This window comes from Rana temporaria, chromosome 2 (assembly GCF_905171775.1).
Source record: "Rana temporaria chromosome 2, aRanTem1.1, whole genome shotgun sequence".
NCBI classification, from domain to species: domain Eukaryota; kingdom Metazoa; phylum Chordata; class Amphibia; order Anura; family Ranidae; genus Rana; species Rana temporaria.
Window position 1 is genome coordinate 249,704,292 of NC_053490.1, and position 23,770 is coordinate 249,728,061.

Genomic DNA, 23,770 nt, shown 5'->3' on the forward strand with positions numbered 1-23,770 from the left:
GTACTTTCAGGGTTTGGTGTTTATATGGAATTGGTGATAGAGATGCAAAGTTAAAATGATTTATTTTACATGACTGCCTTTAGTAACTATTATGAGCTTTTGTGATTTAATATAGAAATCACTTATGTATTTTGGCATCAGCCTCACTGATCACCCAAGACCAAAATAAAAATAGTCTTTCAGTGATTTTTATGTATTTGGCTGTAGCCGAATGGAACTTTATTTGGATTTCTTTATATATATATATATATATATATATATATATATATATATATATATATATAGTTATATGCTACATGCTTGCTACCCCCAGGTGTGATATCCACAAGTCAGGAACTTTATTTTCCATCTTCCTGCTATTTCTTTTACCCAGTAAACTCAACAAGAATTGGTTTTCATGGGACAACAAAAAATCCTTCCATTAGAGAGAGAATTGTAGGATAAACAAGTCATGTCTTATGTCTTGTTTTGTTTTTACAATACTTTAGAGGAGCACCAGGCTCCTTTAGAAAACAAATAAGTCAGCAGCTACAAATACTGTAGCTGCCGACTTACTATTAGGACACTTACGGTACCTGTCCAGGAATCTAGCGGTGGCCTTACCTGAGCCGGTTTTATTTTAATCAGCTATAGGGTGCTATTGTCACAATCTCCACTAAGGGAAACTGGCAGTGAAGCATTGCAGCTTCACAGCCGATTCTCTTTTGTGCATGCGAGAAGCACACTTCGGAGGAGGGAGGTCGAAATTCCAGCTGAGTTGAGTTCCCCACAGCAAACTCAGCCAGAAGTGGGATTGGGTATCTAAAAACCAGGTACACGCTCTTTACCCTCCTCCAAAAAAAAAAAAAAACTGCCAAATATAGTACCAGAGGGGGTGGAGCTACGCTTTAAATTGATATAAAGGGTTGGTGTAGACATTCATCAAGATCCTTACATGAAGAAATCCAATATACAGTATGTGTTGAGAGACAATGACAGCTGTCAGCAACTCGCTGCATTTTTACATGATCTAACTGCTCTAATTTGATGGCCCACATTGATGCTTCTAATTAAATTGCCTGTTTGACTTGACCTGAGTTTATTATGCGGAAAGCTTTTTTTATTTGCCATGACTTCTTTGGGTCTAAACCCTACCCACACTAATTTTTATTTAGGTCACCCTAAACACTAAAGCACTTATTGGACAGGGGGAATCACAAACCTCAAAGTTGAGCATTTAGCCTGCATACATTTTTGCCTGTTTATAAAGCTTCAGCCATTTGTTTCCTGATCTGGGCGAGGGGAGGAGTAATTCAGATGTAAAAATGCGGGTATTGGGACTTTACAGGTGCTCCCAGTATAGTGTCAAAACCACCAGAATATGCTAAAAAAATAAGTTGCATACTTTTTTGAGTATAGGGTGACTGAGCACAAAAGTGTTAACAGGGATAACTACAGTAGAAAGAATGGGATTCTTAACCACTTGCCGACCTCCTTATATTTATTCAGCAGCTACAGTATTTCTGGCTGCCGACTGGGGGAGCCTGGTACCTGTACGTGCTCTGCTTGACGTGGGTCAGGGGTCCGATCGGGACCCCCCCGGTACATGCGGCGGTCGGGGAGCGATCCGGGACGACGGCGCGGCTATTCGTTTCTAGCCGCCCCCTCGCGATCGCTCCCCGGAGCTAAAGAACGGGGAGAGCCGTGTGTAAACACAGCTTCCCCGTGCTTCACTATGGCGCTGCATCGATCGAGTGATCCCTTTTATTAGGGAGACTCGATCGATGATGTCAGTCCTACAGCCACACCCCCCTACAGTTGTGAACACACACACACAGTGAACCCTAAATGTTACAGCGCCCCCTGTGGTTAACTCCCAAACTGCAACTGTCATTTTCACAATAAAGAATGCAATTTAAATGCATTTTTTGCTGTGAAAATGACAATGGTCCCAAAAATGTGTCAAAATTGGCCGAAGTGTCCGCGATAATGTCGCAGTCACGGAAAAAATCGCTGATCGCCGCCATTAGTAGTAAAAAAAAATCAAAATGCAATAAAACTATCCCCTATTTTGTAAACGCTATAAATTTTGCGCAAACCAACCGATAAACGATTATTGCGATTTTTTTTTTTTTACCAAAAATAGGTAGAAGAATACGTATCGGCCTAAACTGAGGGAAAAAAAAATTATATATGTTTTTGGGGGATATTTATAATAAAAAAAAGTAAAAAATATTGCATTTTTTTCAAAATTGTCGCTCTATTTTTGGTTATAGCGCAAAAACTAAAAACCGCAGATGTGATCAAATACCACCAAAAGAAAGCTCTATTTGTGGGGAAAAAAGGACGCCAATTTTGTTTGGGAGCCACGTTGCACGACCGCGCAATTGTCTGTTAAAGCGACGCAGTCCCGAACTGTAAAAACACCTTGGGTCTTTAGCCAGCATATTGGTCCGGGGCTTAAGTGGTTAAAGTACATTAATAAAATGGCTAGGATCATTGCATGGCTTAACATAAATCTGTTTGGAGCAAGCAGAAAAGCACAATGACAACAGGTGAAAGAGTATAGCAACATTTGTGTGACAGATATTTTATTTTCACACAGTTTAACATTTTAAAGCACTGTTTATTGCAATATCTGCAAAACATATATTAAACTTTAAGGTAAACATTTATCATACAAGATAAAAAAAATTCAAGTTCTCTGCCAAAATTGATAAATACAGAATGAGCAAAGTCGGATATAAAATTCAGCACATCGTTACGTTTTGTAAAATGTAAAAGCAGGATCCCACCTATTGAAGCTTGTACTGTATACATTTCTTGCATGGGGAATCTATGTACAGTAATATTTTTTTTTAGTGGAGTGGGAAGTGAGATGTGAAAATGGACTGTGTGGGAGAGGAATATATAACTTAAATAAATAGGCCCCTATGAGGCAAAAATTTACTGCTGTTTCTCCACTTATTTTCTAAAGTTGGTGTGTGTTTTTGTTCAAAATGAAGGCTGACACTTTTTAAAGAGGAGCTCCAGGCTCCCCCAGTCGGCAGCCAGAAATACTGTAGCTGCTGAAGAAATATAAGGATGCGTACTTGTCCAGGGATCCATCGATCTCCTAACCCAAGCCGATTTTTAAATCGGGTGCAGGAGCTGGCATCGTACGTAAGGGAAATCAGTAGTGAAGCCTTGCGCTTCATAGACACTTTTCTACTGCACATGTGTAAGTCGTGCTGCGCTTTTGTGAATGGTCCCGTAGACTTCTGGGACCTGTGGTGAGAGGCTACGGTTAAAGGAAGAAGGGACCGAACTTTCATCTCAGATTGCCGCGACGCATCTAACTGCAAGTGGAGGAGCTGGTATCTGTCAAAACCAGGTACCCAATCCCCCCCCCCCCCCAAAAAAAAAGTGCCAAGTGTGGCAGTGGATGCATGCAAACAAACTGAACTTCCCCTTTTGGGTGAAGTTTAGCTTTAATGTCTTCGTATTGGGGGCTTTACCTTCTTGTAAACAAAAGATTACAGTGCTAAAATCAAATGGTCAAACCCATTTTAGAAGACTGTCATAGTTTGCCCTAATAACCCTAGACACCAGGGTTTTTTAAACAGTTAACTGGTCTCTTATCTGTACAAGATCACACTCGAATACATTAGTATTTACAACTAACATGCAAAACACTGGAATCATTCTTGAAATCTGATCAAAAGTGGCTTGGTGACCTCAAAATTCCATTTTAAATGTATATGATGTCCAGATTATATTTCTCAACCTGAAAAAAAAACATTTGATTAGCGCACACATTTCTTGTTTCTGTAGATGTTTATTAAGCTGAATGTAACGTTGCAGCTTCACTACCCGGTTCCCTACTGCGCATCCGCGAGCCCTCACTGGTCCCCGCTGTCTTCTGGGACTAGTGTGTTTCCCAGAAGACAGTGGGGGGTGACGCAAAGCGGCGTGACTCCTGCGGCAGTCTATTCCTGGAAGTGGGTGCAAATACCTGTATTATACAGGTATCTGCACCCCCCTGAAAGGTGCCAAATGTGACACCGGAGGGGGGGAGGGTTCCAAAAAGCGGAGGTTACATTTTTGTGTGGACCTCCGCTTTAATAGCATAAATGCAGTGGCTACTGTGTTTTGTTTTTTTTAGTCACTCCTGCAACCAGGGCCGATCCGCCCTATAGGCTCACTATGCAAGCCACTTAGGGCCCCCCAAATTACTAGAGGCCCTGCCTGGTGAGAAGTCATTTTCGGCCCCTCATCCTGCTTCTCAACTTGCTGGCTGCATGGGAGAAGAGGTAAAAGGTCAGCACCCCCCGCTTCTCACTTTAATGTAAGATGTAATTTCTGACAGCAGAACACCCCCCTCCCCCCACTTCTCAACTTTAATGTGACACTGTCCCCGCTTCTCAACTTTAATGTGACATGTCATTTTGCTTAGGGCCCCAGGGAGGTCAGGATCGGCACTGCCTGCAACATTTGTTTTGAACCATTTCTGTGCAATTTCCGTGTGTGTTTTTGCGGTATGGCTCTTCCCTGTCACTGTTTTTACACAGTAATGGTGAACACTTTTGGGTATACTCGTATCCCTCTCCTAAACATCTCATGTATTACGAGAAGGATCTGTAGGTGTAGCCAGTGAAAGGAGTAGTTCAGCCACGGGAAGATTGCAGCAGGCTATGCATATAGCCAGAAGATCCGAGAATTTTTTGTAAAACAGGGCTTTCTAGCTGTCAGATCTAGGCCACTTGTTTGTTTTAGGGCTATGAATCTCGTCCATGATCTCTCATGTAGTAATGTCCAACTCCTAAGGTATCTCTCCGTTGTACATGGATAGAGGAGATTCAGACCTTACTAAAGAAAGCCTGCGCGTGAGAAGGAATCGGAGGCTGAGTACAGTTTGGCTAAGTGGTGGTGAAATTCTGCTAGGACTTCCTGCGGATTGCTCATGAGGAGATGCTGGGGAGTGTTCAGGGCAAATGGTTTATGAGTGGATGAGAAGCAGCACAAATGCCTCGCTAGCATGGTCCCTTGTTTATTAGTATGGGCATAACATTTCTGTCCTGCTCATCGAAGCTGCCTTTCAGAGGCATCAGTTGGCAAATCTCAATAATTTTCTATAGAGGAGCCCTTAAAGTAGTTGTAGAGGCTTGCATTAATAAACCTGTTATTCTTACCTACTCTAAGCAATGGTATTGCACAGGGTGGCCCAACCCTCTTTTGGGGTCCCCGACTGCCACTTTAGACTCCTCTTTTTATGTGTACCACCACCATAGCAAGCTGTAAGGGTGCACGTGCAGAGGAGAGAAACAGAGAGCAGTGCTGGATCGAGATAGTACTCAGGTAAGTATATAGGGAGGGGTGAGGAGGCGCTACTACTACTGGGACATTTTGGAATGCATTAAGATAAAGTGTCTAGCCTTTAGAATGATTCTCAGGTGCCAGAGAACCACTGCTAAAATTGGTTTACACGCATACTCTAAATATTATTTACCATTTTAACCCTCCCCCCCCCCCCCTTAAATTTTTAAACCAATGAAAGTCTTACCTTCCTGACATTCTGCCTGGCTTCTCTCCCAGTTGTATAGTTGGGTAATGTATGACTCGTCCTAATGGGGTGAGGATAAGCATCTCTCTCTGGAGTGGGACAGCTGCGGACAGTACTCACTGAGTACACTGGAGGAATGCTGTAAGGACTTGTAGGTTCCTTCGGCCATGTTTGCATCAAAAGTGTATCCTAAAATAAAAGGGAAGTATTCATATAAGTATTTATGCTTTTTGAAAATGTAAGAAATATTTCTACGTGAATTCTTTACCAACTCTTCATTGGGTACACAAAAAAAACAAAAAAACATCCAATCTGACATTTATGAGCAGGATATGCTTTCTATAGTATCGTGGATTACAAATATCAAAGCAGGCTAGATAATCATGGGTGTCTGTTTCACATATGGGTTAGGACGGCTACATTATGAACCACACCCTCAGCTCTCAAACACCTGATGTGGTTAGGCAAGTTACAAATTGCTGAGAACTGTAGAAAGTAAGTTTTGCATTTCAAAAGGAATGCACACTATGGATGAAAATGTATATTTGAAATGGCGGCACTAGCTTTCACGGGGACTGTTCAAACAATTCCCAGTGTCTTCCATCTTTCTGCACTGGATACATGTAGGTCACTGCAAGGGCACATAGAAAACATTGGTTTTCTATAATCTGATGAACACTAAAATGCATGGCAACGAAAGTAAATGCAACACAACTCACTTAAAAATGCTTACAAATGTGTGCTACTACACATACATTTTCAGTGCAGTGCAGTTTATTTTAACGTGCAGTATGATGTCAAAGGACCTCTAGAGTGTACATATTAGTTCCTAATACAGAGATGTTCCACAGGTATCCCAAAGGTATGATACTTACATACTTACATTGGTCCAAGCTGGACCAATGTAACTATGTAAAAGTCCCAAAACGTTCAGCTAAGTGGATATTGCTTGATAAATGATACATTGTTATTGTATACTTTCCAAAAGTAACTCCAGGATTGTGGTGCTTGACAAATGTGCTGTGTTCTCATCTAGTGGTGAGCAAATCAGTCTACAGACATCCCAAATTACCCGCAACTCATGGAAATCTGCCACATTTGATGGCGGGCTCACGAACACCCGCGACTGTCGCACAATCTCCCGGCTAATGCCTTGTAAACACGATCGGAATTTCCGATGAAAAAAGTCAGACGGAATTTTTTCATTGCATACTCCGACCGTGTGTGGGTCCCATCGGACTTTTTTTCCGTCGGACTTTAGAAATACAACATGTTTTTTTTTTCTGTCTGTGTGGAACTCCAACGGAGAAAAAAACATGCATGCTCAGAATCAAGTTGACGCATGCTCGGAAACATTGAACTTCATTTTTCTCGGCTCGTCGGAATTTGGTCTGACAGTGTGTATGCAAGACAGCTTGAACTAAATTCCGATGGAAAATCCCATCGAATTTTACCCCATCGGAAATTCCGATCGTGTGTACAGGGCATGAGCCTGCAGTGTCATTTAGCCAGAGCGGCCATAGCATCACGCCGCGGGTGGTGGATCAGATCCCTGGCATCATGCGAGGATTGAGATGGGGTGTGCCAGCCAGGTGTGACAGAGAGTCAGTGTTACTGTGGGTAAGCTGGCAGACAGACTGTACAACTGCCAGCAGTGCTAACCTGCCCAGTGGCTGATGATTCATGTCCACGATGATGATGATGAGGACAGATGTCCTCCCCTTGCTAGGAAGGCCAGTCTGTGTGAGAAAGGAGGCTTCACACTGACTCTAGTACACACAGGCTGGTCCTCCGGAGTGTGTGAGTTCTGGAGAGTGTGGATAGAGTGACACTGAGCATCACTGTGTGTAAATCTCTCACCACATCTCTCAGCTCACTCATCATGTGTCACTCAGGATTATCCCAGAAAGCAGTGAGTCACAACATGCAAAGTCTGAGCAGGGACCAGATTCTCTCCACAGGGGCCATTTACTTATCAGGTGATGTCCACAGGGACCATACTAGGTGTCCACAGGGACCATACTAGCAGGGGCCATTCAGCAGATATCCAAAGTCTCCCACATTTCTGCTGTGGCCCTCAGACACCCGCAAGTGCCTCCCGATATACCGAGAATGGTCGGTGCAGCAGGAGGGACAGCTTGTTTGTTCACAGCTGTCCCTCCCGCCACACCGATCGTTCCCAGCTGCTCTCTGTGTGCTCCTCCTCCGGCCGCTCCGCTGGTCCCCTATCATTCTCCGGCCCCTCTCCGTGTCCTTCTCCCTCCCACCATGTTCTCCTCCAGTCCCCTGTCCTCCTCCTCCACCCCCCTCGTCCTCCGCAGCCGGCTTCCCTCCTCTCCGACCGACTGTGGGGGATGTGTCAGGATGGAGAGTGGAGGAAGGGACCAGTAAATCTGTTGTTTACCAGCCCCTTCCTTTTCTGAATTGGACCCAGTGATTGATCGCTCGCTCCTGTGTCCTGTGATTACTGAGCATAGTAAACTGTGTGTTACTATGCCTCAATTGAAGAATAGACAGGAGCCTCTGTCTCCTATTCATTCTTCTTCAATGCTGAGAAAGGGACTGAGGAATTTGTCCTCAGTCCCTTTCTCTGTCTCAAAAGGGAGATATCAGGGGTCTGTTTAGACCCCTGATATCTCACCAAAGCCCTCCAACAGGGCTGAAATAAACTAAAAAACTACTGACACCACTCCCCCTGCCCTACCAACACTGTCCACTGCCCCAACCCCCTCCCTTCAAAAAGCATTGTGAAAAAATTGTAATTAAAAAAAATCAATACATAAAAATAAAAAAACGACTGACATTATCTACTGCCACATTTTTTTAAATTCACCGCATGGGGGATGGGCGCGGAGCGCCACCTCCCTGAAATTAGTTTGCCACCTCCCTGAAATTGGTTTTCGCAGGTTTGGATGTCTGACCCTACAAACCAGGCAAATTTGCATATGTTATGCTTTGAATTACTTTATATGCATGCATTTTTGTCCAGTATGACAAGAATCATATACGGTAGTTTATGAATCCTGATTGCCTGCGCTCCTGAAATCTGTAATTTGTCCTGCAGAAGAGACAGGTCTACACAGAATATTGAAGAAAATAAACAAAAATCGGACTAATGATTCTGACCATTATTGGTAACTGAAATCGTTTTAATGTATTCCAAAGCTTCAGATCTCCAGAATTTCTGTAATGTGGGGTGCTTTGAAAAATAGTGCTACTTTCATGTGGCAATAACATATCCTACTTGCAGATGGCATTGCAGAGGCAAGCTCTGCATTGAATAGTGTTGGAATCCCAAAATGTGCTACTTAGTGGGGGTCCCAAATCCAAAAAACTTTTGGTTAATTAACCCCTTACTATATACCATTCATTAGTTGTATTTTTTCCTTCAGGATCTTCAGGATCGCAGCTTATCTTGACTTCATAAACGGATACCTGTCTGTACCAACTTGTACTCACCTGCATATTATACTTGTATCTAAGGTTGACATTGTAAAGTGATAATGCGTTCAGTTGCCGATCTTGCTGCTTTAGGGTTTGAATTTCAAGCTTAAGCTCATTTAGTTGGTTTTCTAGTTGTTTACTCTTTTCAAGGTATTCAATCCTGCACACATCAAGATCGGAAGTTAAACATTATGGATAGTGCAATTACAAATTCTAATTTGCAGAATTATTAGTGATAATGCCTATTAGTGAATAAATTATAACAGGTCCTATAGAGAGGCATTTTTGCTACGCTATAAGCAGCTGGTTCTGGTGTGGTCAGAGGCTTGCCTCGCCAGTAATGGCTAGGACACAAATAACCTAAAAAGGAAGTAACCTAATACGTGTTACTACCAGCTTCATTTGTCACAGAGGAGGGGAAGGAATTGATTTTCCCGGAGCCTGGGAAAGGTGCCCCCTTCCATGGCCTGTAAAAGTGATCAGGCAGCTTTAGAGCCTTTCAGATCACTTTTACAGGAAAAAGGATCGCTGGCTCAAAAAAATTATAACAGCTGCCCCTGAGATCCTGGTATAACTACTGTACTTGTTTCCTAGGAAGTACAGGTGTGTCCTAGGGACGGGAAGTGGTTAAACTAAGCCACTGAGAATCCATAAAATTTCAATATCCAATATGTTACATTTGTAATGCGTAAATATTGTTTAAACCTCATGTGAAACTGTGGGCGTCTATATCTTTGACTTGGGTAAATGTGATCATTTGTAAAGGTATTCCCTCATGATACTGTTTTATCAAACTTTAGTAGGGAGCAAGAAACTAATACCTTTCTTTTTCAATCTCCAGGGATAGCCTCTTATATTCCGTGTCTAGGTTTTGCCATAACGTTTTATTATCAAATCCTTCTTCTAAAGTATCTTGTTGAAGAATTTTTGCAGGCTTCTAAGATAGAGGAATAAATTGAGATCACAGAAAGCTGATATTTTATTTGAGTAGATTTCTCTTGGAATTTAAACACCATGTATCTTCTTGTGTCTATCTAATGCTGGCTATACATTTAATAATACTTGATCTATCATAGTTTTGATCATTTTAAAAGGTAAAAGAGAAAACACACCAGGCTAGCAGGGCCTTAATATGGATTGGACCCTGGACAAACATTTTCTTTCCCCCGCCCCCCATAATGCAATTTTGCTATTCACCCCCATATCTCAAAAAACAAACACATACATAGAGATATCTAAAAAAAAAACATTGCCACGTCATAGTGCAGCCATTTTCATGTCATAGTGCCAGTTTACATTGCAGCTATTTCGACATCATAGCGCCCCTTTACATTGCAGCCATTCCACATCATAGTGCCTCTACATGTAAACCAGGCTTAAAATAAGCCCATCAAGCAGTGAAAATATTGTACAGCACTGTGTGGTCTGGTGGCCGGGCCCCGCCTGCCCACTTCTTTCTTGAGAATATGCAGCAGCACTGCACGCTAATGCCGGCTACCTGTGTCATTCTGGATGGTGGATTTGCAGTGCAGATTGGGGTCCTGATATTTTGGCAGCGTGCGTTTAAAGGCCAGCTCTGCTTTGGACCCCAAAACAATGACAGGGCCCTGGGCAGCTGCCCCTTTTGCCCTGCAGTAAAGTCGGCCCTGCAGCCTAGTGTAGTAATATTCAAAACGTTTAATAAAAAAATAATATATTGCACTCACATGCATAAAAGTATGCAGAGTCTGCAAATCCAAATTCCGCTATGCACGTCTGTGGCCAGCAGCAAACGATAAAGGGGAAAAATTAACCAAAATACGTCCCACAGAAGTAAAAGGTACCATCTGAAGCTCAGCATGCACTGCAAGCTTCACTGTTACTTTGAACATTTCTATCTCTGAATGTTTTTTTTAAAGGTATATTTTTTTTTATTGTTTACAAACAACCAAACAGACAAAAACATAAATGCGTATGTAGCATTAAAGGAGCAAACAGCGCTCACTCAGCAATGAGGTACAGTTACATGGTATCCAGTCAGTGAGTACAAATGTCAGGGAGCCAACCCAGCCAGACGCAGAATAGCGCACATGCGCGGTAGAACAGCGCTACCGCGCATGCCTGTGCGCGAATCGCGTGCGCGCATGCACGGTCCGGCAGGGCGCCGTGTGCACGGGCGCGCACGCACGCCGTTTCCCCAGAACCAATCAGAGGCTTGACCAGCCTATTTAAACCAGCCCCTGTCCCTTGACAGGTTGCTGGTTTGTCGTCAGCTTCTGTTATGCTTCCTGTTGCTGTACCTGCCTTGTTTGACCCGGATTTTCTCACGACTCTGCTCTCTCTCCTGAACCTGACCTATTGGCTTACGTCCCTGGATTGATGCCATCTCCTGCCCCTGATCTCTGGCCTGTACCTCTGGATTCTCTTCCTTCTCCAACCCTTGACCTTCGGCTTGCAACCTGGACCCGCCTCTAGTCCTTGTCCCTGACAACGTGCTCTGTGTACCCAAACTGTTGTTGCCTGACCCACAGTTTTCTCCAGTGAACCACCATCAGCTATAGCCACTGACGAATCATAGCAAGACTTCAGCTTCACTGCCGGTAGCGGTGCCTCCTTTCGCCTTCCACCCTCTGTCCCAACTCCAGGGGGCGGATTGCGCCAGGTCGCAAAGGTGAGCCACCCTCAGCATCTCGGTCTCGGTAAGTACGCTTGTGACAACAAATTGAGGAGTTTCATTGTTACCTTCTAAATTCTATTATGACGACTAGAAGCCCACTAACATTTTCAGAGAACTCAAGGAGCAGGTGGTATAGTGCAATCTGAACTAACCCATGGATTCCAAATCTTATGAAACTTTTTTGGGTATCTTCTGGCCTCATATGTCAATTTGTATAAAGGTATAGCTTGAATGACTATAGTGAGCCAGAAGGCTATAGTAGGTGAGAATTGGGATTTCCAATGCATAGTTATTGTTTTCTTTGCATAAAACAGGATATTTCTTAGAAAAGTTTGTACATTCTTAGATATATCTTCATCGTCTATATATCCTAGCAGGCATCTCATGGGATTACAAATTTTAGGCAAGGGAGCTGATAAGGGCCGTGACCCCTGACCAGAATTTCCTAATCTGCGGGGATTTCCCACATTAAGTGGAAAATGTACAAGGGGTAAAGTAGGACATGTATAATAGTTTGGTTTGAATGACTTTATCCAGGGAAGAGATAACAGATGATCCCTGAAGGGGAAGCACTTCCTGCCAAATATCCTCCGTCAGCTCTGTCAGAGAGCCTTTATTTTTTTTGTAGTGCTAATCCTAGTTGTTGTAGTATGAAGGAGAGTTTTGTAGAACGTGGATACAAGTTTAATGTGAGACGGGTCAGTCAATAAGTGTTCGAGTGGGGCTAAAACAGCCCTGGAGCCCATTGTGTCATGAGTGGCCTGCATGTTGGTAAAGAGCCGCCATAAATTACTGGAGGCAGATCTTCCAGGGATAAATCCTGTGTCTCTGAATGTTGGTGTTTTTCCCAACTTCAGTGGTTGCTGCTTATGTTGGTAGCGCATAGTGGAATTTAGACTGGAATATATACAATAAGCTTTACATACGTTTACCCATTGAGTGCATCATATTCTTTTTATTGAGGTTTTAAAAAATACAAAATAGAAGAAAACTTCCCTTTCTCTTTTTCCTTATGTCTCTTCAGTACCAAGACAACCCTTGGCATGAGAAGCTGCAAGGCTTGTGCGGCCCTTTATTTATGGCATTGATGGGATCATTTGCCAGTGGTGTAGCTAGTACATCTGGCACTTGGGTCTGGTCAGTCCCCCCCCCCCCCCCAAAATAAAAGTGGTATGTGGCAATATAGCGGTTTCACACCAAAACTGCATTAAAAGTGGGAGGGGATTTTTTGTTTTTTCTCAATAATAAACATGTTATACTTACCTGCTCCATGTAATGGTTTTGCACAGAGCAGCTTGGATCCTTCACTTATTGGGTCCCTCGCCAACACCCCTGGCCCCTCCCTCTTCCTGGGTGCCCCCACAGCAAGCAACTTGCTATGGGGGCACCCAAATAGGTGCGCTCCCTCCTGTGTACCCCCCACACTCCTGCGCCTCCTCTGCACCCCCCCACTCCAGGGCCTCCTATGCATGCCCAAGTCCAGGGTCTCCTTTGCTCCCTTCCCAGGTTAGGACCTCCCCCAGCCCATGGCCTCCTCTGCACTCCCCATCAGCCCAGGGCCTCCAATGCACCCTCCAGTAAAGGGCCTCCTCTAACCCCCTTGTCCCAGTCCAGGGACTCCTCCGCAGCCCCCCTTCTCAGTCCAGGGCCTTCACTGCATCTCTTAGTTCAGGGCCTTCTCTGCACCTACCCCCCAGCCCAGGGCCTCCTCCGTAATCCCCCCAGCAGTCCAGGGCCTTCTTTGAAGCCTCTCCTTCTCTGGAAGGCCTTGCGCAGAAAATACATAGGCTCTTTGGGCACTGGGCAGAACTAGGAGGGAGACCTCACAGCTCTCCATGGTCACACCAGGTGCCTCTACTCTAGGGTGTCACTGCATAGTTTGCCAAATACCGGAGAATCACACAGGCGCACTAGCGCTGAATCACTCTGCTCCTCCTGCCTAGCCGTCCTATAAAAAAGCATTCCAGAGCAATGCTGCAGCTACTGTTGCTACTTAACAACATATCAACAGTAGCTGAAGCATTACCCTGGAATGCCTTTCTATAGTGCGGGCGGGAGGAACAGAGTGATTCTGATGTATTTGGCAAACAATGCAGCGGGCGCTGCCTATCCAGTACACTTGATCGGGCAGCAGTGACACCCTTAGAGCAGCGGTTCCCAGTGTGAGAGGGGCTGGTACCCCTGGGGGCCCCCCTAGATGCGTCACCCGGGGCAGGTGCTCCCCCTGCATGCTCCCACCCCCCCTAGTTTCGGCCCTGTCGTTTGCATACACAATTTGTTCTGTTCATTACATTCTCCTCTTATCATAGCACTTTGTGCATTTAGTGACACCAAAACGAAGGTCCTTGTTGTTGCCCGAGGTAATTGTGAGTGAGCACTCAATGAGCATTATTGTTTTCTCTTTGATCATTTCAAATGCTCTTTATATTAAACAAGGTTCTTTAACACAACAAATAAGAGATCAGTTTGGTTAAATCCTGCTACATTTTCCAGCAGGACTGATCAGTTCCCTTTTAAATAAAAATGTCAATTTATTGATATTGATTTCAGTGGAGCAATTGTTAGATTAAAATATCCTTATGTGTTTGGCTAGCATAAGACTACAGAACTGAGATCTCCAGAGCTTCCAGTATTGACCCCTGCAACAGCTATTGTGAAACCTTCAAAGGAGTCTTGCTCCTCATGTTACATATTTTGCAATATCAATAGATTAAAAACAATTAACCGAAGGGCATTCATATTAGCAAAGGTTAATTCCTTATGAACAAATGTCAAGAGATAACATGAATTCATCTGACCAGCTTATACTCAAAAGCAGAAATATAAGTCACAGATAGACAAACTGTTTAAAATGTATGAACAAGAATGAAACAGGTAATAAATCCATGTTACACCAATAACTGGTTGTTTTGTAAAATTATATAAAAATCCATATGAGCATTTCATGTCTTTGACTGTTATGCTGCAGATGAGTATGTTTTTCTGTTAAATACCATTTCTCACCCCTTAAAATTAATAAAAAAAAATCAAAAGACTTAAAATAAGAACCAACCAGTACCAGAGGTTACGCAATGCAATCAACACTGTCATCTGGACCTGTGTATGTGTCAAAGCCCTAACAAAAATGGTTATGTGTAAGATCAGTGCTAGAGACTGAGAGAACAGAACCGGTGTTGGCTGCAGTAAACATTCTCACTATATCATGGCTGGCTGAATCTGAACAGTGAAAATAAGATCTCACAAATACCCAAACAGCCACAAAGAGAAGCCTTCCTGGCAAACACCAGGATTACAAGATGTCTGTCCAGATGTTTTTTTTTTTTTAAACAATAAAACTGTTTTAGGAGGTTGATATGAACAACGTTGTCATGTAGGATCCTAGTATAATGCCACATAAATACAATTTATTTTATTCCAAGAAAAATGCAAGTAAAAAGTGCCCATTTCTACTCACTTGGCTATGGGAACCCAGTTCTAGGAGCTTTTTCTTTGCATGTCGTTCCGCTTCTCTTGCTTTGTGAAGGTCCTGCTCTAATAGTTCAGATTCCTTAGCCCTGTAAATAGAAAGAAACAAAATTGTGATTTTGTTGGACGTGTGAAATGTGGTGAAAATTCACTTTGCAAAGAATACACAACCAATCTTGCTTGTACAAAATTTGATGATGGAAGTAAGCACAGTTTAACCTCATTCAATAAGCGAAAAGGCCCTTGCAAAGTGAAAATTTTCTTGCAAAGTTACTACCTATTTGCCTTTATTGAATTAACTCCCATGTCTACCAGGCTAACACAATGATTTCGAGCAAACTATACATATGACACCACTAAACAAATACAGAGAATTTAAACTTTTTCTTCTGTCTTTATTACAGTGTCAAAGATATATAGCTGCTTTTTATAATTCATAGATTATTGCAATGATTGTAAAGCTGCAAGACAAAAAGACTGAGCTTACCTCCTGTCCGATTCCTTCAGCAATTTCATGGTTATCAGATCTGACTCTCTCATCTGATTCTCCATCATGCGCATATCATCCTTATTCTTTAGAACTGTCAATTCCAGGCGCTGTAACTCATGTCTGGCCTCCACTGCCTCCTGTGCAAGTAGCTTTGCTTCATCCTCTGCTATTTGAACCTTTTCCACTAACAGCTCAGCAGCTTCATTAGACCGAATCTACAGGCCATAACAAAGTGAATAGAGTTGTAAAATAGAAATGTCATACTATGGCTCCTTAAGAAAAGGTCTTAAAAATGTTTAACGCAAAATAAAAGTTCCTGAACATTCATTCAGATTTAGAGTATATACTTTGTAAAGATATATAGTATGTACTTTATGCTATTCGTTCTTGTGTACATTCTTTTTTTTTTTTAATCTCACACTAGTCCTGAAGAGATTAGATAGATAGTTAGACCAGCCTTTCTCAACCAGTGTGCCGTGGCACACTGGTGTGCCGTCAGAGGTTCTCAGGTTTGCCGCGAGGTCAGTGGAGAGAAGGCTGTCAGATGAGCCTGCTCTCCTGCCGAACTGTGAGAAGCTCTGTCGGCTTCAAAAGTGAAAGTAAAGTGCATAGGAGTGTGCTGTACTCTCTGCTTCCCCCCTAGAGTGCAGTACCCGGCTGAATGAGGAATCTGGAAAAGTACTGAGCTAGAAGCTAGATTCATTTTAAAATGGCTTTGTACGTGTGTCTGTGTGTGTGTCTTCACATGTGAGTGTCTGTATGTGTGTGTGCATATAGGTATGTGTGTGTGCATGTAGGTATGTGTGTGTGTGTGTAAGCATGTGTGTGTAAGCATGTGTGTATGTGTGTGTAAGCATGTGTGTATGTGTGTGTAAGCATGTGTGTATGCGTGCGTAAGCATGTGTGTATATGTGTGTAAGCATGTGTGTGTAAGCATGTGTGCATGCGTGTGTAAGTGTGTGTAAGCATGTGTGTATGCGTGTGTAAGCATGTGTGTATGCGTGCGTAAGCATGTGTGTGTATGTGTGTGTAAGCATGTGTGCATGTGTGTGTAAGTGTGTGTAAGCATGTGTGTATGCGTGTGTAAGCATGTGTGTATGCGTGCGTAAGCATGTGTGTATGCGTGCGTAAGCATGTGTGTATATGTGTGTAAGCATGTGTGTATAAGCATGTGTGTATGTGTGTGTAAGTGGGTGTAAGCATGTGTGTATGCGTGTGTAAGCATGTGTGTATGCGTGCGTAAGCATGTGTGTATGCGTGAAGTGAAAAAAAGTGGTATAAAAATCCATCATTTTTTTTTTCACTTTATTTTTTTAAATGAGTGGGTATTGTAGCGTTGCACTTCTTTGTATTATGTATTGCTTTTAAGTTTTTTGTGCTGAACTTTAGTGCTAGCTGCTTCATTTATTTAATTTATTTTTTCAACATATGATACACAATAATTTTTAATTTTCACTAATTTCCTTTAGCGCTGCGTCAGCCTTAGGGCTTTTCTCTTTTCCATGTGTGCATGTGTGTAAGCATGTGTGTATGCGTGTGTAAGCATATGTCTGTATGTATGTGTGTATGTTACTTTTAATCCTGACCCCCCCCCCCCCCCCTCATTCCTGTACCATCAAAATGGCTTTTGTAGGGCTTGTTTGATAGCAGCAAGGACTGCTGCTCCTCTGAAAAGCAATCCATGCACAGATTGCTTTTCAGAGGCATTTGACAGGCGATAAAGAGGCATTATGTTGCTTCCTCACCACCTGTTTTAGGCCCGTAAATGCAGCATCACTACACCGCAACTGTGCAATGCACACAGTTGCGGGGTAGTTGCAGTGCAGCCCTATTCACCCTCGGTATACCTCCAGTTGCAGCCATAGCATGTGAACACCCTCAGCTGCTGCCTCTGCAGCTAAAGGTGGAGAAGTTGGGGGTGGTGAAAACAGCTCAACCATGTGGTTTTACCGCCCCTATGACATGTGAACAAGTCCTTGGTTCACATCTGTGTAGCTGCATGTAGGGCAGTCCATTCATTTCCGTACCCACAAAATGCAGGGCAACAAGTCCCCAAACTTTTTTTTTTAAATTGCACTGCAGCAAAAGCACTCCATGTTTTCCAATGTGTGGGGTGCCATTAAGAATTAATGGTACCCCTAAAGAGCAGAGCATTTGTCTGTGTGTAAGGAATGAGCACGATTTTTCCCGTGTTCTGCGACACACCGTAATGTGAACCACGCCTTGGACTGGGGTGCCTCAAGACTGAAAATACTTTTTAAGGGTTCCCCGACTAGAAAAAGGTTGAGAAACACTGAGTTAGATAGAAAGATAGATGCGTGAATAGGCCTAGAATCTTCACTGTTGTGCAGCATTATGTATTAAAATCATATGTTGAACCATCTAATTGTAATTCTGCTGCAGGTATAGTTAAAATTGTCAGCTCACCAGAGCCTCATTGGCTTGTCTTGCTTCCTCCTCCAGCTGGAACATTCTCCTTTCAAGCTCTTCTTTGGCTCTCTCTGCCTCTTCTCTTAGTTCTTTTTCCATCAACAGTCTCTGGTGCTCCTTCTAATAAACTAGATTCTATTAATGTTTCATTTGGAAGACCTATCTAAATGATGTTACAACAAAAATGTTATCACCAATTCTAGATCTGGGTGAGCAACAAACATTGGGCCAGATCCACAAAGAAGTTACGTCTGCGTATCTATTGATACGCCGCGTAAATTCTAGGATGCCCTGTCGTATCTTTGTTTTGTATCCACAAAACAAGATACGCCTAAATGTGGTCTAGATCCGACTGACGTACGTCTTAGTACGCCGTCGGATCTTAGGCGCATATTAACGCTGGCCGCTAGGTGGCGCTTCCGTTGATTTATGCGTAGAGTATGCAAATTAGCTAGATACGCCGATTCTCAGAACGTACGTCCGCCCGGCGCATTTTTTTACGTCGTTTACGTAAGGCTTTTTTCGGCGTAACGTTACCCCTGCCTCATGAGGCGTACGCAATGTTAAGTATGGACGTCGGGACAACGTCAAATTTTCCTCTGCGTAAAACGTTCACGAATAGGGCTTTGCGTAAATTACGTTCATGTTCACGAAAGCATTGACTATTTGCGACGTGATTTCATACATGCGCACTGGGATACCCCCACGGACGGTGCATGCGCCGCTCAAAAAAAACGTAATTTACGTGGGGTCAAATGCATTAACATAAAACACGCCCACATCTTAGTCATTTGAATTCCGCGCCCTTACGCCGACACATTTACACTACGCCTCCGTAACTTACGGCGCAAATTCTTTCTGGATACGGAAACTACGCTGTAAGTTACGGCGGCGTAGTGTATCTGTGATACGCTACGCCTGCCTAAAGATAGGCAGATCTTTGTGGATCTGGCCCATTGTTCTCAACCATGTGAACTTTTGACTTTCAGGTTACTTGCCACAGTAGATGATCCTCTGATAAGAACCATTCACTGTATTTCTGATTTTTAGATATTAATTATAACCTATTAACCAGTATATATTACTTTATTTTGTGACCAGTGGTGCTCTAAGGCATTGACCCAAACATACATGTAGATTAGAAAGTCTGCATGAAGTCAGGTTTTCTAATATGCAAATTTATTCTGGGCCGTCACCCAGGTTATACTAAAGCAGAGTTCCACCCACATTTTAATCTTCTCATCATTATCTTTGCAACTGGCCATAATCTCTACATTGGGCAATATTGTTTTTATTTTTTTGCTTTGCTTACCCAGTTTCCAAGGTTTTTTGGCTCTCTTCTTGTTTTTCCCCTCAGCGGCAATCTACATAATATCCTGTGGCACACTGGCTCATGGGATGTGTCACCATTCCCAGGAGTCAGTGGGCATCGCCGGCGCCGCTCAGCATCACGGGATATTCAGACATACTGTCTGTGCTACGCATGGCGTACAATGCACATGCACAAGATCAGAAGGTGTATGCTGGTTAGCCAGCAGCACCATATCCCGGAAAAGAGCCAGAGTGGGCTTCACATACCCACAATGAAGATGGAAGCGCTCAGGACGACAAAATCAAAAGGTAAGTACATTCTAAAATGTATGGAAAAGGGGATTTATTTGGAGACATGAGTTCCTGTAAACTATGTAGAAAAGCAAAGGGGATGCAGAAAAAAAAAAATATGGTTGGAACTCCGCTTTATATCAGTTGATTAATAAGATTGCCTGGCCAATAGCGATTTTGGAACAGGTAAAAATGGCAGTACAGGTTTACAGAATGAAACAAGAAGTAGTTTTCTAGTTTTCATCAAGCCTACAAGAAGCTCAAACAGCATATAAATTAAGGAGGAATTCCAGGTATGGATTTTTTTTTACATTGGTTCAATTTAGATTGATGTAACCATGCATATACCTTATGTTACGTTGCTGATCTCTCTGAAAGCTGGAAATCACTGAAGCAGACACTGTGAGGCCCCGTACACACGGCCGAGGAACTCGACGTGCCAAACACATCGAGTTCCTCGGCGTGTTCAGTCCTGGAGCCGCCGAGGAGCTCGGCGGGCTGAGTTCTCCCATAGAACAACGAGAAAATAGAGAACATCTTCTCTATTTCCTCGCCGAGGTCCTTATCGGCTTCCTCGGCCGAAAGTGTACACACGGCCGGGTTTCTCGGCGGAATTCAGCTTCCGACCGAGTTTCTGGCTGAATTCTGCCGAGAAACTCGGTCATGTGTACGGGGCCTAACTCCAGTGATCTCTATTGTGAACACAGGAGGTCAGTCACTTAGCACAAGCACTGTTCAGAGAATGCTTTGCATTTTATAAATTAATTCAAAGTGTTCTCTGATTGGATAAGGTTAGGAGTGTAATGTCACCACGCCACCTCTCCACCTCATTCAATCAGAAAACTCTTTGCATTCATTCAGAATTCTAGCTTATGGTTTTGGTAAATGGCTATATGGTTTTGGTAAATCTGAAGATAAAAATCTGCAGAATCTAACGGTGTGTATGGAGTCTAACACGGGCACTTGCAAACACAATGTGCCTGCATTACAGAACTGTAGTTACCTAGTGGTGGTCCAGGACTTAAACAGCACATGGATCCAGCCTCACTTAACATTTTTCTGGGCCCTATCATAGGATTCTCAAGTAGTTTGAAATGCCAGGCAGATATAAAAAGACACACATTAATGCAGCTCTGCAATCAAATTAAGTATTGAATACAATCTGACTGTACTACAGACTTTAGATAGAGGGAAGAAAAAGCAAGAAGAAGCCAATCGGGGGTCTCGCAGTATAAGGAGCATGCTAATAGGAGGAGAGAGCATAGTTACAGAGATATGAGCTTAGTATAGTGATGCTTCTCTTTATATTGTCCAATCAAAGAGTAGAGAATGAAACTGCAGTAGTCAAATATCAGTTCCCATCACTTACCAAACAGTAAATCTCAGAACTGTATAGGCAAATATACAAATCATATGGCAGGTAAAACAGCTCCCATATTTGTATTTTATCTGTGTATTTCATTTTTGACCTGGTGTTTAGTTTTAATGGTCAGTTAAGCCCTAAATAAGCAGTTCTTATTAGTAATGTTTTCTGTAGATCATGGAGGTTATTATGCCTGCTTTATATATTATATGCTTAATTGATAACTCTATTATAAAAAGTTGCTTTCCAGAACAATACCTTCCTTCTTGTTTTTTCTTCTTTAGCTTGAGCTTTCATTTCTTGAATTTCAGTTGAATCTACTTTCCTTTTTGTCAAGAATAAATTATGGTTTCCAATGCACAGGTGCAAAATCTGCATTTTGATAATGGTAAGATGTAAATCTCATCAGGTTAACATCCTTAAAGATATCACACAGGCATAATTTATCTAGTTACTTCATATATTGATATGCTTAAAATGCTATGCCTATCGTGGTTAACATATTTTGGTTACTGTAAGTATTAAAGTGATAGCACATATTATTATTTTTTTATTAAAATAAAAAATATGTCATACTTACCTGCTCTGTACAATGGTATTGCACAGAGGGGTCCCTTACCTCCTCTTCTGGAGTCCCCCCCAGCGCTTCCCGGACCTCCTCTCCTGCGTGTGCCCCCCCCCCCACTAGCAAGCAATGTGCTATGGGGGCACACATGCAGGTCTGTTCTTGAGTTGGGCTGTGTGCATTCATAGACACACACAGGGTGACCCAGCCTCACCCCACACTCACTCCTCACAGGATTTAACTGAGAGCAGCATGACCCAATGCCCCCCACACTGAAGTCTGTGAATCCATTGGAAGACTGGACAGATTTTCAGACATTAAATATCTACAAGTGCAATCTTTTTCCACTTTTTTTATTAATTTTTTTAAGAAAAAAAACAAAAGCAAGCCCTGTACACCAGGCATACTGGTTGTTATCCCCATGGCTGGAGGAATTGGAATAAGAAGGCATGTACAGCTTACTGGATGGGAAACATTTGGGGCCTGATTAAAGAAAGTGTGAATTAAGGTAAAGAGTCTAATTCATAAAAAAACTGTAAGTGATTACCTGCATTTATGGACATATGAGCAGCCCTGGATGTACAAAGCTGCTCACCTGTCCCTAGCCACGTACCTAGCTCCTTGAGTCATTACATGAGAACAGCCACAGACTGCTGTGGACAGCATTTGCCTGCCATTAATTTGTATTGGCTTCCTGGCCATACCAGAACGTACACAAATGGCCATACCGGCTACACAAATATACTATTCTAGGTAGTCATTAACAGCCATGTGAATGAGTCCCTAAATAAAGATATCTGAATTTTTTTTAGATGCCTTCAAAGTGTTGTTGCTAGGCAGAATAGTTAATCTTCCCTCTTCCTGCACCTAGGTGCTTAAGCTTCACCGCACAGACTCCTGGGAATGTAGTGGGTTTAACTTTCCAGGAGTCTGTGCACTCCCCAGTCTCGAAGAATCATGTGACTTGGACAGTACAGGTGCTGAAATTTGATCTGAAAACTATTACATTGCTTGTGCAGCACTGAGCATGTGCGAGATCTGCAAGGCTGAAATCCAGGAAGTCATAAAAAGTGAAATTGTGGCTGGAACTCCGCTTTAAACTATTTTTCTTTATTACAATTACTTACCAGTTTATTGACTTTGTGCTCTTTAGCATAAAACTTGAAAGCTTCAGCTTTTTTGTCAATGGGTATAAGTTTTACCTGCAAAAAATAAATAAAAATCTAAAATATATAACACAATGAACTATTTCATTACTAAAGACCATTACTAAAGATCTAGACCAGACTGGAGGAAGGAGAGAATACGTCCACAGATGATATTTCCTGGTCTCAAGCAGAGTAGGCTTTCAACCTGTACAATAATAGACTTTGTGAGAAGTCAATTTCCTCGCCTAGAAAATAGGGATGATCAAATGCAATAGGCCTCTGTCCCTTAGGACCTGGGCTTCAACATCCAATCTGTTAATGCCATTGGACCAGCCAGAGGACTAGCCTTTGGAATAGGTCTGACTAATCTGGAAGGGCCCACGGAGAGTCTGCTGGGAGTCTGAGTATGTCAAGTAAAATATCCTTCTTGATGCAATCAGAATTACCAGAATTTCCTCCATCTTGGTCCTGTGGAGCAGACAAGGAAGAAGCCGGAGAGAAGAAAAGGCATAGATAAGCTGGAACTGATCACACAGTATCAGACCTGTCCAGGATGTTGTTGAAACCAGACTCCAGAAGATCAATTTCCAGTATCCCCCACCTGTAGAAAAGGACTTGGAATACCTCCAAATGTTCCAGACACTGACTATTGAGAAATAGTCTGCATGCAATCTTGATTTCCTGAGTTTAGAAGGCTGGAAAGGCTGACATCCCCCACTTGGCACCCCTTTATTGGGAAGAACAAAAGAACAACCCCCTTGGAGGATGGGACTTTAAAAGTGACTGAGAAAACCAATAAGATTTGAGTAAAAAATATATGGCTTTTTATTGATATACATATATGGGTAGATTCACATACAATTGCCTAAAATTAGGATGGCCTAGCCTAGTCTTTTTAGGCTACACCACCGTAAATTTTTTAGGCTATCAGTGATTCTCAAACCACTTACCTTCAAATTTTCGGCAGCGTAGCCTAAATCGAGCGGGCGTACGCGCGCCTAATTCAAATGACTGGGAGGGGGCGTGTAGTATGGAAATGAGGCTTGACCTCACGTTTTTTGACGTTTTTTACACTGCGCATGCGCC

The 23,770-nt window shown here is 42.7% G+C and overlaps 1 protein-coding gene across 1 annotated transcript in view; it reads right to left on the bottom strand.

The window, feature by feature from the left end:
• Positions 1 to 2,593: 2,593 nt before the first annotated feature.
• The window catches only part of LOC120926631 (merlin-like), an 89,445-nt gene continuing 68,268 nt past the window's right edge, over positions 2,594 to 23,770 (bottom strand). The window contains exons 10-18 of the mRNA XM_040336753.1: positions 22,664 to 22,738; positions 21,230 to 21,343; positions 18,004 to 18,126; positions 15,574 to 15,791; positions 15,076 to 15,175; positions 9,787 to 9,902; positions 8,981 to 9,125; positions 5,522 to 5,710; positions 2,594 to 3,745 (exon numbers count right to left, since the gene is read on the bottom strand). Coding sequence (XP_040192687.1) covers positions 3,710 to 3,745; positions 5,522 to 5,710; positions 8,981 to 9,125; positions 9,787 to 9,902; positions 15,076 to 15,175; positions 15,574 to 15,791; positions 18,004 to 18,126; positions 21,230 to 21,343; positions 22,664 to 22,738 — 1,116 coding nt within the window. The 3' untranslated portion in view covers positions 2,594 to 3,709. The remainder of the gene's footprint in view (positions 3,746 to 5,521; positions 5,711 to 8,980; positions 9,126 to 9,786; positions 9,903 to 15,075; positions 15,176 to 15,573; positions 15,792 to 18,003; positions 18,127 to 21,229; positions 21,344 to 22,663; positions 22,739 to 23,770) is intronic.